The sequence below is a fragment of the Oncorhynchus nerka genome, linkage group LG11 (genome assembly GCF_034236695.1).
Source record: "Oncorhynchus nerka isolate Pitt River linkage group LG11, Oner_Uvic_2.0, whole genome shotgun sequence".
Classification (NCBI taxonomy): Eukaryota; Metazoa; Chordata; class Actinopteri; order Salmoniformes; family Salmonidae; genus Oncorhynchus; species Oncorhynchus nerka.
The window spans coordinates 54,508,035-54,520,059 of record NC_088406.1 but is presented as its reverse complement, the minus strand read 5'-3'; the positions used below and the strand labels follow the sequence as shown (position 1 = coordinate 54,520,059).

The following is a 12,025-nucleotide window of genomic DNA, read 5'->3' as shown; positions in this document are numbered from 1 at the left end:
TTAACGGTGTTATTGTAAGAGTTTAAATGTTTAAACAGAGGATACATCTACAACAGTATAAAACAAGTGCAGTATGTTCTGAGTATGTTACTTTAACGTCAACTCATAACGTCACACTATAATTTCATGCGAGTCTTGTGGAAAGACTGCATGTTGTTTTGGGTGGATTGAGTGACGTCTTCATCAACATTTGCAGAATATTCCTGTAATATTTTCACCTCTGTGTTTGTGGGACCACTTAGAAATGGAAAGAGGTGTGTGTTTGTTCCCAATCAGAAATGATGGTCCTCATTGGAAGGTCCTGTGTCAAGGTCCTCACAATTATAGGGAGACGTATGTGTGTGTGTTGTGTGAGTGTTTGTCCAGTGTGTGTGTGTATCAGTGTGTGTGTGTGTGTGTGTCCAGTGTGTGTGTGTGTTTGTCCAGTGTGTGTGTGTGTGTGTGTGTGTGTGTGTGTGTGTGTGTGTGTGTGTGTGTGTGTGTGTGAGTCCAGTATGTGTGTGAGTCATGTGTGTGTGTGTCCAGTGTGTGTGTGTGTGCATCCAGCGTGTGTGTGTCCAGTGTGTGTGTGTGTGTCCTGTGTGTGAGTCTAGTGTGTGTGAGCATACAGGGTGTATGTCCAGGGTGTGTGTGTGCATCCAGCGTGTGTGTGTTTGTGTGTGTGTGTGTGTGCGCATGTAGTGTGTGTTTGTCCAGTGTGTGTTTGTTCAGTGTGTGTGTGTGTGTCCAATGTGTGCGTGTGTGTGTCCAGTTTTTGTCAGTGTGTGTGTGTGTGTCCAGTGTGTGTGTGTGTGCCCAGTGTGTGTGTTTAATTGTGTCCAGTGTGTGTGTGTGTGTGTGTCAGTGTGTGTGTTTGTGTGTTTTCAGTGTGTGTGTTTGTCCATTGTGTGTGTATATCAGTGTGTGTGTGTGTGTTTGTGTGTTTCCAGTGTTTGTCCGGTGTGTGTGCATATCAGTGTGTGTGTCAAGTGTGTGTGTGTGTATATCAGTGTGTCTGTGTGTATGTCAAGTGTGTGTGTGTGTGTGTGTGTGTGTGTGTGTGGTATGTGTGTGTCCAGTGTGTGTGTGTGTATGTCGTGTGTGTGTGTGTTTGTGTGTCCTGTTTGTGTGCGTGTGTGTCCAGTGTTTGTGTGTGTGTGTATGTGTCCAATGTGTGTGTGTGTGTGGATCACTGTTAACATGGTAGTTATTTACAGGTTATTATTTACAGGGACACTGAGGAGTCATCACCCCAAAACCTAAACCCTGTATAGAGGGGCTCTGTGAATGTGGAGGTGAATGTGTACAGGTGGGTCAGTGTGTCAGAGGAGGCTCTATAGAAGGACAGAGTGCCGGCTGAGCAGTCCAGATACACTCCTACTTTGTGGGAGCCGGAGGGGTGGACGTCTATGGTTGTGGTAATATTATTGTGACAGGCATAGTAACTGTTGTCAGAGCAGAACAGACTCCAGGACTTGTTATTCCATCCAAGACAACAGTCATCACCCCCTCCTCTCCTGTTGATTCCTTTATATGTCACTCCGATGCCAACCCTTCTCCCACTCCACTCTACCTCACAGTAACAGCACCCAGTCAGACCCTCTCTACACAGCACCTGTTCACTGCCCTCAAATCTCTCTGGGTGATCAGGATACAGCTGCTCCTCTTTCCTACGTGTCACCTTTCTGTTCTCCTCAGACAGAGAGAGGAATCTGTTTACTGTGTTTGGGTCCAGTGTCAGATCACACACATCTGATGGATGAAAACAATATTAGAAATCATCATCATTCAGAGAATGTTAACTCACTTTTCACTAATTAATTTAATGTAGATGTTTCTAGGTATCAAAAGGAGAAGTTAAGGTAACTTGAGACTTGTTGAATGATCTTATGTTATACTTTATGGTAATATAAAACACACTTATTCACACACACACACACACACACACACACACACACACACACACGCATGTAATGGCTTTCGTCCTCGTCTGAAGAGGAGAGGCGAGAAGGATCGGAGGACCAATATGCGGCGTGGTAAGTGTCCATGGTTGTTTAAACACAAACTGAACACCATACAAAAACAATAAACGTAACGTCAATAACCAAAACCGAAAACAGTACCGTGTGGTGTAAAACACAGACACAGAAACAATCACCCACAAACAAACAGTGAAACCCAGGCTACCTAAGTATGATTCTCAATCAGAGACAACTAACGACACCTGCCTCTGATTGAGAACCATACTAGGCCGAACACAGAAAAACAACCTAGATACACAAAACATAGAATGCCCACCCAACTCACGTCCTGACCAACTAAAACAAACAAGTAACACAATAACTAGGGTCAGAACATGACAACACCTGTATACATCATGAACACAAACACACATTTCTTATGTAATACGAACACGCCACACACAAACACAGACACACACATTGTCAAAACAACTATTTTTAAACGTTGGTGTCCCTGATTTCTGCTTCTGTAGAACTACAGCTGATATTTAATATGACCAAGTAAGTAATGATGGTGGTCTTTGACTTTGACTTAACTTGAATTAAGATTTATTCTTAGTCATATTCTTCACAGCAGTCAACACTCACATTTTCTAAGCCCAGGTTTCATTGTGTACTCTCCACCATGTTCCACACTGTAGGGGTAAGCAGAAGAACAGACAGTCATTGAGTGATACACCTGAACACACACACACACACACACAACACACACACACACACACACACACACACACACACACACACACACACACACACACACACACACACACACACAGTCAACATATACCTTTGTCCAAGTTGTGGTAAGAATGTTTGTCTTAACTAGCCTGATAAGTCAAACATGTCTGATATGAACATTGACATAAACCCTCTACAAACTTGAGTTTCTCCAGTCTGCAGTGTGTGTCCTCCAGTCCAGCAGAGAGCAGTCTGACTCCTGAGACTCCTGGGTGATTGTAGCTCAGGTCCAGCTCTCTCAGGTGTGAGGGGTTTGACCTCAAAGCTGAGACCAGAGAAGCACAGCCTTCCTCTGTGACTAGACAGCGTGACAGTCTGCAAAGAGTCAAAACATTTTAAAATCACACTGCTATTCTTTGGCGGTGAAAATTGTGGCAGTGTATTTTTTCAACATTTTTAGATATATCAGTGTCCTGAAAACTGCCATATCCATAAATGAATGTATCATTATTAGAAATGACAAATTAAAAAGTATTAAAGTAAAGTATTGCCTGTAGAGAGAAAAATGTTTAGTACAAATATTTGAGTAGACATGCTGCAATAGTTTGTGTCGGGGGGCTAGGGTCAGTCAGTTATATCTGGTGTATTGCTCCTGTCTTATCCAGTGTGAAATTAAGTATTCTCTCTCTCTCTCGCTCTCTCTCTCTCTGAGGACCTGAGCCCTAGGACCATGCCTCAGGACTACCTGGCCTGATGACTCCTTACTGTCCCCAGTCCACCTGGTCATGCTGCTGCTCCAGTTTCAACTGTTCTGCCGGCGGCTATGGGACCCTGACCTGTTCACCGGACGTGCTACCTGTCCCAGACCTGCTGTTTTCAACTCTCTAGAGACAGCAGGAGTGGTAGAGATACTCTGAATGATCGGCTATGAAAAGCCAAATTACATTTACTCCTGAGGTGCTGACCTGTGATTATTATTATTTGACCCTGCTGGTCATGTATGAACATTTGAACATTTTGGCCATGTTCTGTTCTAATCTCCACCCGGCACAGCCAGAATAGGACTGGCCACCCCTCATAGCCTGGTTCCTCTCCTGGTTTCTTCCTAGGTTCTGGCCTTTCTAGGGAGTTTATCCTAACCACCGTGCTTCTACACCTGCATTGCTTGCTGTTTGGGGTTTGAGGCTGGATTTCTGTACAGCACTTTGTGACATCAGCTGATATAAGAAGGGCTTTATAAATACATTTGACTGATTGATTGAGTAGACTGACCAGACCAGTTTAAAAAGCAGTATCAGTCAAAAGACAGACAGTTAGGTATCAAATTTAGATTGTATTGAGTTTTTAGATTGTATTGTTTTATTTGAGGTGACAGTATAAAGGGACCTGGGTTTTTACTTTACCTTCTATACCGGTATTGATGCAGGGACCGGTTTGGGTTGTTACTTAACCTTCTATACCGGTATTGATGCAGGGACCGGTTTGGGTTGTTACTTTACCTTCTATACCGGTATTGATGCAGGGACCGGTGTGGGTTGTTACTTTACCTTCTATACCGGTATTGATACAGGGACCGGTTTGGGTTGTTACTTTACCTTCTATACCGGTATTGATGCAGGGACCGGTTTGGGTTGTTACTTAACCTTCTATACCGGTATTGATGCAGGGACCGGTTTGGGTTGTTACTTTACCTTCTATACCGGTATTGATGCAGGGACCGGTGTGGGTTGTTACTTTACCTTCTATACGGTATTGATACAGGGACCGGTTTGGGTTGTTACTTTACCTTCTATACCGGTATTGATGCAGGGACCGGTTTGGGTTGTTACTTAACCTTCTATACCGGTATTGATGCAGGGACCGGTTTGGGTTGTTACTTTACCTTCTATACCGGTATTGATGCAGGGACCGGTGTGGGTTGTTACTTTACCTTCTATACCGGTATTGATACAGGGACCGGTTTGGGTTGTTACTTTACCTTCTATACCGGTATTGATGCAGGGACCGGTTTGGGTTGTTACTTTACCTTCTATACCGGTATTGATGCAGGGACCGGTTTGGGTTGTTACTTTACCTTCTATACCGGTATTGATGCAGGGACCGGTTTGGGTTGTTACTTTACCTTCTATACCGGTATTGATACAGGGACCGGTTTGGGTTGTTACTTTACCTTCTATACCGGTATTGATACAGGGACCGGTTTGGATTGTTACTTTACCTTCTATACCGGTATTAATGCAGGGACCAGTTTGGGTTGTTACTTTACCTTCTATACCGGTATTGATGCAGGGACCAGTTTGGGTTGTTACTTTACCTTCTATACCGGTATTGATGAAGGGACCGGTTTGGGTTGTTACTTTACCTTCTATACCGGTATTGATGCAGGGACCGGTTTGGGTTGTTACTTTACCTTCTATACCGGTATTGATACAGGGACCGGTTTGGGTTGTTACTTTACCTTCTATACCGGTATTGATGCAGGGACCGGTTTGGGTTGTTACTTTACCTTCTATACCGGTATTGATACAGGGACCGGTTTGGGTTGTTACTTTACCTTCTATACCGGTATTGATGCAGGGACCGGTTTAGGTTGTTACTTTACCTTCTATACCGGTATTGATGCAGGGACCGGTTTGGGTTTTTAGTTTACCTTCTATAACGGTATTTGAATGTTTGGTTTGTTAAATGTGACACGCCATGTGTAATGTACATTTTTATAGTTTACTTCTTTACTTGAGTCATTTCCCTCTGCTCTTTCTCTCCGTGCAGCTTTCCACAGTGACCTATCCACGTCCCCTGTCACTCAAAGAACGCATTTGATGTTCCTCAACCACGAGACACTTGCGTTCAGTCTGCATGGATAATGCAGCACATGGAACAATGTTGATGACAACAAAGCTGTTTTCACTTTGCTTCTTCAAATAAATCCACCAACGTTCTGTAATGACACTATTAGTTTGTGTTTATTACATCAGCAAAACAGCTAGTTTGTCTTTTCTTAGCGAGTTGCCCTAAATCTTGTGAGACGCTAATTGTTCGCCACTAATGCTAATATCTAGCTAGATAGCTAATAAATGTACTGAATAAGAGCAAACGTAGCTAGATAATACAGCCTGATAATACCAGTGATGGTGTAGACCTAAATCAGCATGTTGATTGTGCAAAAGTCTCTTCTTAACCAAAGAGGAATATGCAGAGCAAGAACATGTTACCTACATGAAGTAGCTAAGAGAAAACATGCAATGTAGCAAAAGCTTATAGGGTCCCCTAGGAAACACTTACCAACACTTTAGTTCCTACCCTGTCACAATAACTCCTCACTGGCATTTTAATTTGTTGTCATCTCAAACACTGTATTCAAAGTGCCAAAAACTAAAAATACCTTCAAATACCTTCATACCATCCAATGTTTTGAATATTCTGTGATATAATATTTTGGCCATATCGCCCAGCCCTAGTTTGTTTGTGTGTCTGTGTGTTCATTGAGTGATACACTTGCAAACACATACACACCCACACTGGACACACACAGAACACACACACAATGGACAAACAGGACACACACACACAGGACGAACACACACAGGACGGACACACACTGGACACACACTGGACACACACACACACGCACACACACACACACACACACACACACACACACACACACACACACACACTGGACAAACACACACAGTTCAAAAGGCTGGAGCATAGCGCAAATTTAAAACTGTAAGCTTCACTGTCCAAACACATATGGTGTGGACTATGTGTGTCTGGTAAACACATGTGGATCTGGTGAACAGTTATCACTTGTTGACCAACTACAGGAATACTGACCTCAGAGTCTCCAGTTTACAGTGGGGATTCCCCAGTCCAGCAGAGAGCAGCTTCACTCCTGAATCCTTCAGGTCATTGTTACTCAGGTCCAGCTCTCTCAGGTGTGAGGGGTTTGACTCCAGAGCTGAGACCAGAGAAGCACAGCCTTCCTCTGTGACTCCACAGCCTGACAGCCTGACAAAGAGATCATCATGACTTCACAAACACACTGTTGTCATGACTCTCCTGATCAGGTCAGGAGACCACAACCCTGCAGATCATCTCTCACCCCCAACAGCGAAGGAGAGATCTAGGGGTCTGAAGATGTGGGGGTTTTATGACCCCTCACGCCCCTGGTAAATCTTAGGCCACAGACAACATTCCTTTGTCCTCTCACTATGGAGACCCACCCTCAGAACATTAAACATGCAATAAGGGACTTTGGAACAATGGTTTCCGTCAGCCACATTGGTGGTCATGACGATAGATGGAATATGAAAATGTATGTCATTTTTTGTTGTTATTAAAGGTTAATAGATGACATTATAAAGAAAACATTGTAACTTTAAGAGTTTTCCTAGGATATGCTTGATGTTTATACATTGCACGTGGAAAATGTCCAAATCAAAGAGAATGTTTTGGTAAAGATGAAATGTGAAGTGAGTTGTCTAAAATTGGAATTGAGTAAAATCTAGACCTTGCCTCGGTGCGCCCAGAGAATTGCCCTAAAGGCGGTTACTCCCACTTCTGACCCGAGGGTATAAGACATATGCATTAAGAATTAACATATCAGACTATGTGACCCAAACTGCAGCCATGATCTAAAAAGTAAATGAACCCAGAACGCAAAACAAGTTTGCAGAAAAATACATCTTTTTCTACCCAAGCTACGGATGAGACCCCCTAGCATCCAATCCCAGCGAATCGTGGTATCTAAACGGTTTCATTCCTATGCTGTGAGCTCTGAGTTTCAGAGCTGTCCATCCTCAGAAGACCCATTCCAGAGCAAATGTGAGGAAACAGACCACTAAGCCAAAAGGACACTGACATCGTGAGGACAGCCAGAGTTACGCCAGAGAAGTGCGTCATTGAGCAGCCTAAACGGACCACGCGGAGCTTCCCATCTGAGAACTTCCACACGTAATTACATCATTATATTCTGACCCATAAGAGCGGCAGTTCGGGGCAAGGCTAGGGTTAAAATAAGCAGATGCTGACAAATGCACCCAAATGTATATTTCTCTCGTGTACTTTCTCTTTTTCTCTCTCCTTAAATCCCCATTTTGGGTAACACGCGCCATAGTGTGTTGGCCCGTTATACTAAGTTCTAATCTATAGCCTAGATTGTGTTTTTGTGTATGTGTATTTTTTATCATAATTTTAGCTTTCTAGTAAATAAATAATCAACTAAGATTGATGTGGTACGAACTCATTGGTGAGACTCGGGTTTGTGCAGATTTCCGGATTATGCGACGTTCAGAAAGAGATTGTAGAGGAAACTGATTAATTAGTGACCGTTGTAAAAATCGATATTCTGATATACTTTGAGTTCATTTAGGAAATAGAAACTCAATAAAACAAATTTTCCCATGGTGCCCTAGGTAAATGAGTTAATAATTGCTTGATTCATTTAATCACGCAATTAGAAACCTTTAATCATTCGATGAGCAACAGTCGTCACATTAACTAATACAACGTCATGACACTGTTCATTTAACACCAGTAGTGCAGAAGGACAAAGGCAGATGCATTTGGTTTATTCTCTCAAACAACATATAGATTCATCTTCGGGTCTCCTAGAATTGTATGGTCATATTGTTATACTAATGTGAAAACCAATGCACTGATTCAATGTGTAATTCAATATGATATTGTATATATATTACAATACATATTTTTCTCTAAACTGAATATTGCTTCCTGATGATTAATTCTGATGTGTAATTTTATGTACTCACAGGACAGCTCTGGAGGCTTTGACCACTGGCAGCAGCCTCAGAAGACCTTCCTCTGATCTGGAGTATTTTTTCAGGTCAAACACATCCAGCTCCTTTTCTGAAGTCAGCAACACAAAGACCAGAGCTGACCACTGTGCAGGTGACAGGTTGGCTCCAGAGAGACTTCCTGTTCTCAGGTAGCTTTGGATCTCCTCCACTAGAGAATGGTCATTCAGTTCATTCAGACAGTGGAACAGATTGATGCTCCTCTCCGGAGAAAGATTCTCCCTGATCTTCTCCTTGATGTACTTGACTGCTTCTTCATGGCTCCGTGAGCTGCTTGTCTTTGTCAGTAGACCTTGTAAGTACTTCTGATTGGACTCCAGTGAGAGGCCCAGAAGGAAGCGGAGGAAAAGGTCCAGGTTTCCTGTCTTACTTTGTAAGGCTTTATCCACAGCACTCTTGAAGAAACTAACTTCAGGCTCGTCTCTGAATAGCAAAGAAAAGTTATTGGATTTTGTTTGCTGTTTGTCCATTAGATTCTCGTTGTTGTTGATGAATGAGAGGAACACATAAACAGCAGCCAGAAACTCCTGAATGCTCAGATGAACAAAGCAGTACACCTTCTCCTGGTCCAGCCCACATTCCTCTTTAAAGAGCTGTGTGCCCAATCCCGAGTACACTGAGGCTTCAATGACATCAATACCAGCCTCTTTCAGGTCCTCTTCATAGAAAATCAGATTGCCCTTCACAAGCTGTTGAAAAGCCGGTTTTCCCAGTGACAGAATGCTCTCTTTATTCCAGTGTGGACCTGTCTCTTCTTTCCCAAGATACTTTTCATTCTTCTGTTTGGTATGAAACACCACAAGGTGTGTGTACATCTCAGTCAGAGTCTTGGGCATCTCTTCTCTCTTATATTTCAGCATGTGTTCAAGGACTGTTGCAGAAATCCAACAGAAGACTGGAATGTGGCACATGATGTGGAGGCTCCTTGATGTCTTTATGTTTGAGATGATTCTGCTGGCCAGGTCCTCGTCACTGAATCTCTTCCTGAAGTACTCCTCCTTCTGTGGGTCATTGAACCCTCTTACCTCTGTCACCTGGTCAACACACACTGAAGGGATCTTATTGGCTGCTGCAGGTCTGGTAGTTATCCAGAGGAGAGCAGAGGGAAGCAGATTTCCCTTGATGAGATTTGTCAGCAGAACATCCACTGAGGTTGACTCTGTGACATCACAACAGATTTTGTTCTTCTGGAAGTCTAGGGGCAGTCGGCACTCATCCAGACCATCAAAGATGAACAGAACTTTGTACTTGTTGTAGAGGGAGATTCCTGATTGTTTGGTTTCCATTGAGAAGTGATTGAGAAGTTCAATGAAAGTGTGTTTGTTCTCTTTCATCAAATTCAGCTCCCGAAAAGGGAATGAAATGCTATTGAAGCGCCCCAAAGATAATATTAAAAAGTTCGGTACTTGGACACAGAGGGGTTAAACACTAAACCTCCAAACAAGCTTCAATGCCATACAACACTCCTTCCGTGGCCTCCAACTGCTCTTTAACGCTAATAAAACTAAATGCATGCTCTTCAACCGATCGCTGCCCGCACCGTTCTAGGCGGTTCTAACTTAGAATATGTGGAGAACTACAAATACCTAGGTGTCTGGCTAGACTGTAAACTCTCCTCCATACTCATATTAAGCATTTCCAATCCAAAATTAAATCTAGATTCGGCTTCCTATTTTGCAATAAAGCCTCCTTCACTCACGCTGCCAAACATACCCTCGTAAACCTGACTATCCTATCGATCCTCGACTTCGGCGGTGTAATTTACAAAATAGCCTCCAACACTCTACTCAGCAAACTGGATGCAATCTATCACAGTGCCATCCGTTTTTTCACCAAAGCTCCATATACAACCCACCACTGCACTGCGTCCTTTATGCTCTCGTTTGGCTGGCCCTCGCTACATATTAGTTGCCAGACCCACTGGCTCCATGTCATCTATAAGTCTTTGCTACGTAAAGCTCCACCTTATCTCAGCTCACTGGTCACCATAACAACATCCACCCGTAGCATGCGGTCCAGCAGGTATATCTCACTGGTCATCCGCAAAGCCAACACCACCTTTGGCCGCCTTCCAGTTGTCTGCTGCAAATTGTGACTGGAGCAAATTACAAAAATTGATGAAGTTGGAGACTCACATCTGCCTCACCATCTTTAAGCATCAGCTATCTTAGCAGCTTACCGGTCGCTGCAGCTGTACTTGGCCCATCTGTAAATAGCCCATCCAACTACCTACCTCATCCCCATATTGTTTTTATTTTTTTGCTCTTTTGCACACCAGTATTTCTACTTGCACATCATCATCTGCACATCTATCACTCCAGTGTTAATTTGCTACATTGTAATTACTTAATTGTAATTACGCTACTATGGCCTATTTATTGCCTTACCTCCTTACTCCATTTGCACACACTGTATATAGATTTTTCTATTGTGTTATTGACTGTACTTTTGTTTATCCAATGTGTAACTCTGTGTTGTTGTTTTTTGTCGCACTGCTTTGCTTTATCTTGGCCAGGTCGCAGTTGTAAATGAGAACTTGTTCTCAAGTGGCCTACCTGGTCAAATAAAGGTGAAATAAAAAATATTAAAAAACAGGATGCACCTGAGCTCAATTTCGAGTGTCATAGCAAAGGGTCTGAATACTTATGTAAATAAACCTGTTTTCGCTTTGCCATTATGGCGTATTGTGTGTAGATTGAGGAACATTTTTTATATTTAATCCATTTTCGAATAAGGTTGTAACATAATAAAATGTGGAAAAATGGAAGGGGTCTGAATACTTTCCAAATGCACTGATTATATTATAAAAGTGGTCATTTTCTTATGCCTCCGTGATTGTTTAACATAAGTATAAAAGTATCTTACCCTAACTCATTCACTACAGCATATCGACTGAAAACATCGTATTCATTATACTGTTAGAGCATGGGAAAGAGGTTATGTTAAGATATGTCAGTAGCACTTCATAAAAGCTCATACATGCTTATAAGAAATAGTAAGGCATTATATTTTATGTCCTGGATTAACTGAATGAATATGGACTTGCCCCGAAGCTGGTCAGTCAGCAGAGCCAATATATTTTACAACTTCTCCTTCATCAGTATCAGCCCTTATGTCTAGATTGGGAAAATACAAATGAGGAGCCTACACCACTAGAGTGCAGTAGAGTGATGTAGTTTGGATGTGAAATTGAAAAATCATGCCTAGCCATCAGCATAGGGGTCAATTGCATTTTATTTCAGTAAATTCAGGAAGTAAACTGAAATTCTAATTCCAGTTATAATTTTTTCCATTGCCACACACCAACAGTATTTCTGGAAGTTCTCATTTGTTCATGTAGAATAACAGTCTAAATCATTTTTAAAGTATATACATCAGAAGTTATATCAATAAGCCTGTAAAACTCATATTTTGACTGTGAAGACAAGATCGATCAACTTGACCAATGCAAATGTATGTATTTCCCTATAAAAAATGAATGATTTTGAAAAGATAAACTATTGCGTGCTTGCATCAGTGCGTACATCT

At 42.3% G+C, this 12,025-nt stretch overlaps 1 protein-coding gene across 1 annotated transcript; it reads right to left on the bottom strand.

Annotated features, from left to right (window-relative positions):
• Window positions 1–1,204: 1,204 nt before the first annotated feature.
• On the bottom strand, window positions 1,205–10,741 carry LOC115137512 (NACHT, LRR and PYD domains-containing protein 3-like). The gene is made up of 7 exons (XM_065024086.1): window positions 10,731–10,741; window positions 10,484–10,592; window positions 8,453–9,186; window positions 6,516–6,689; window positions 2,880–3,053; window positions 2,589–2,635; window positions 1,205–1,731 (listed from the first exon to the last, which is right to left on the bottom strand). Exons 1-7 carry the CDS (start codon window positions 10,739–10,741, stop codon window positions 1,205–1,207), a joined length of 1,776 nt encoding a protein of 591 aa, XP_064880158.1.
• Between the last annotated feature and the right edge of the window lie 1,284 nt (window positions 10,742–12,025).

What these genes read in the sequence shown, in the direction of transcription:
- LOC115137512 (XM_065024086.1), bottom strand. An exon ending in TACGGGTGGATGTTGTTATG is followed by an intron (nt 9,187 to 10,483) that starts GTGACCAGTGAG and finishes GCTTTTCAACAG; the next exon opens with CTTGTGAAGGGCAATCTGAT. An exon ending in GAAACCTGGGCTTAGAAAAT is followed by an intron (nt 1,732 to 2,588) that starts GTGAGTGTTGAC and finishes TTCATCCATCAG; the next exon opens with ATGTGTGTGATCTGACACTG.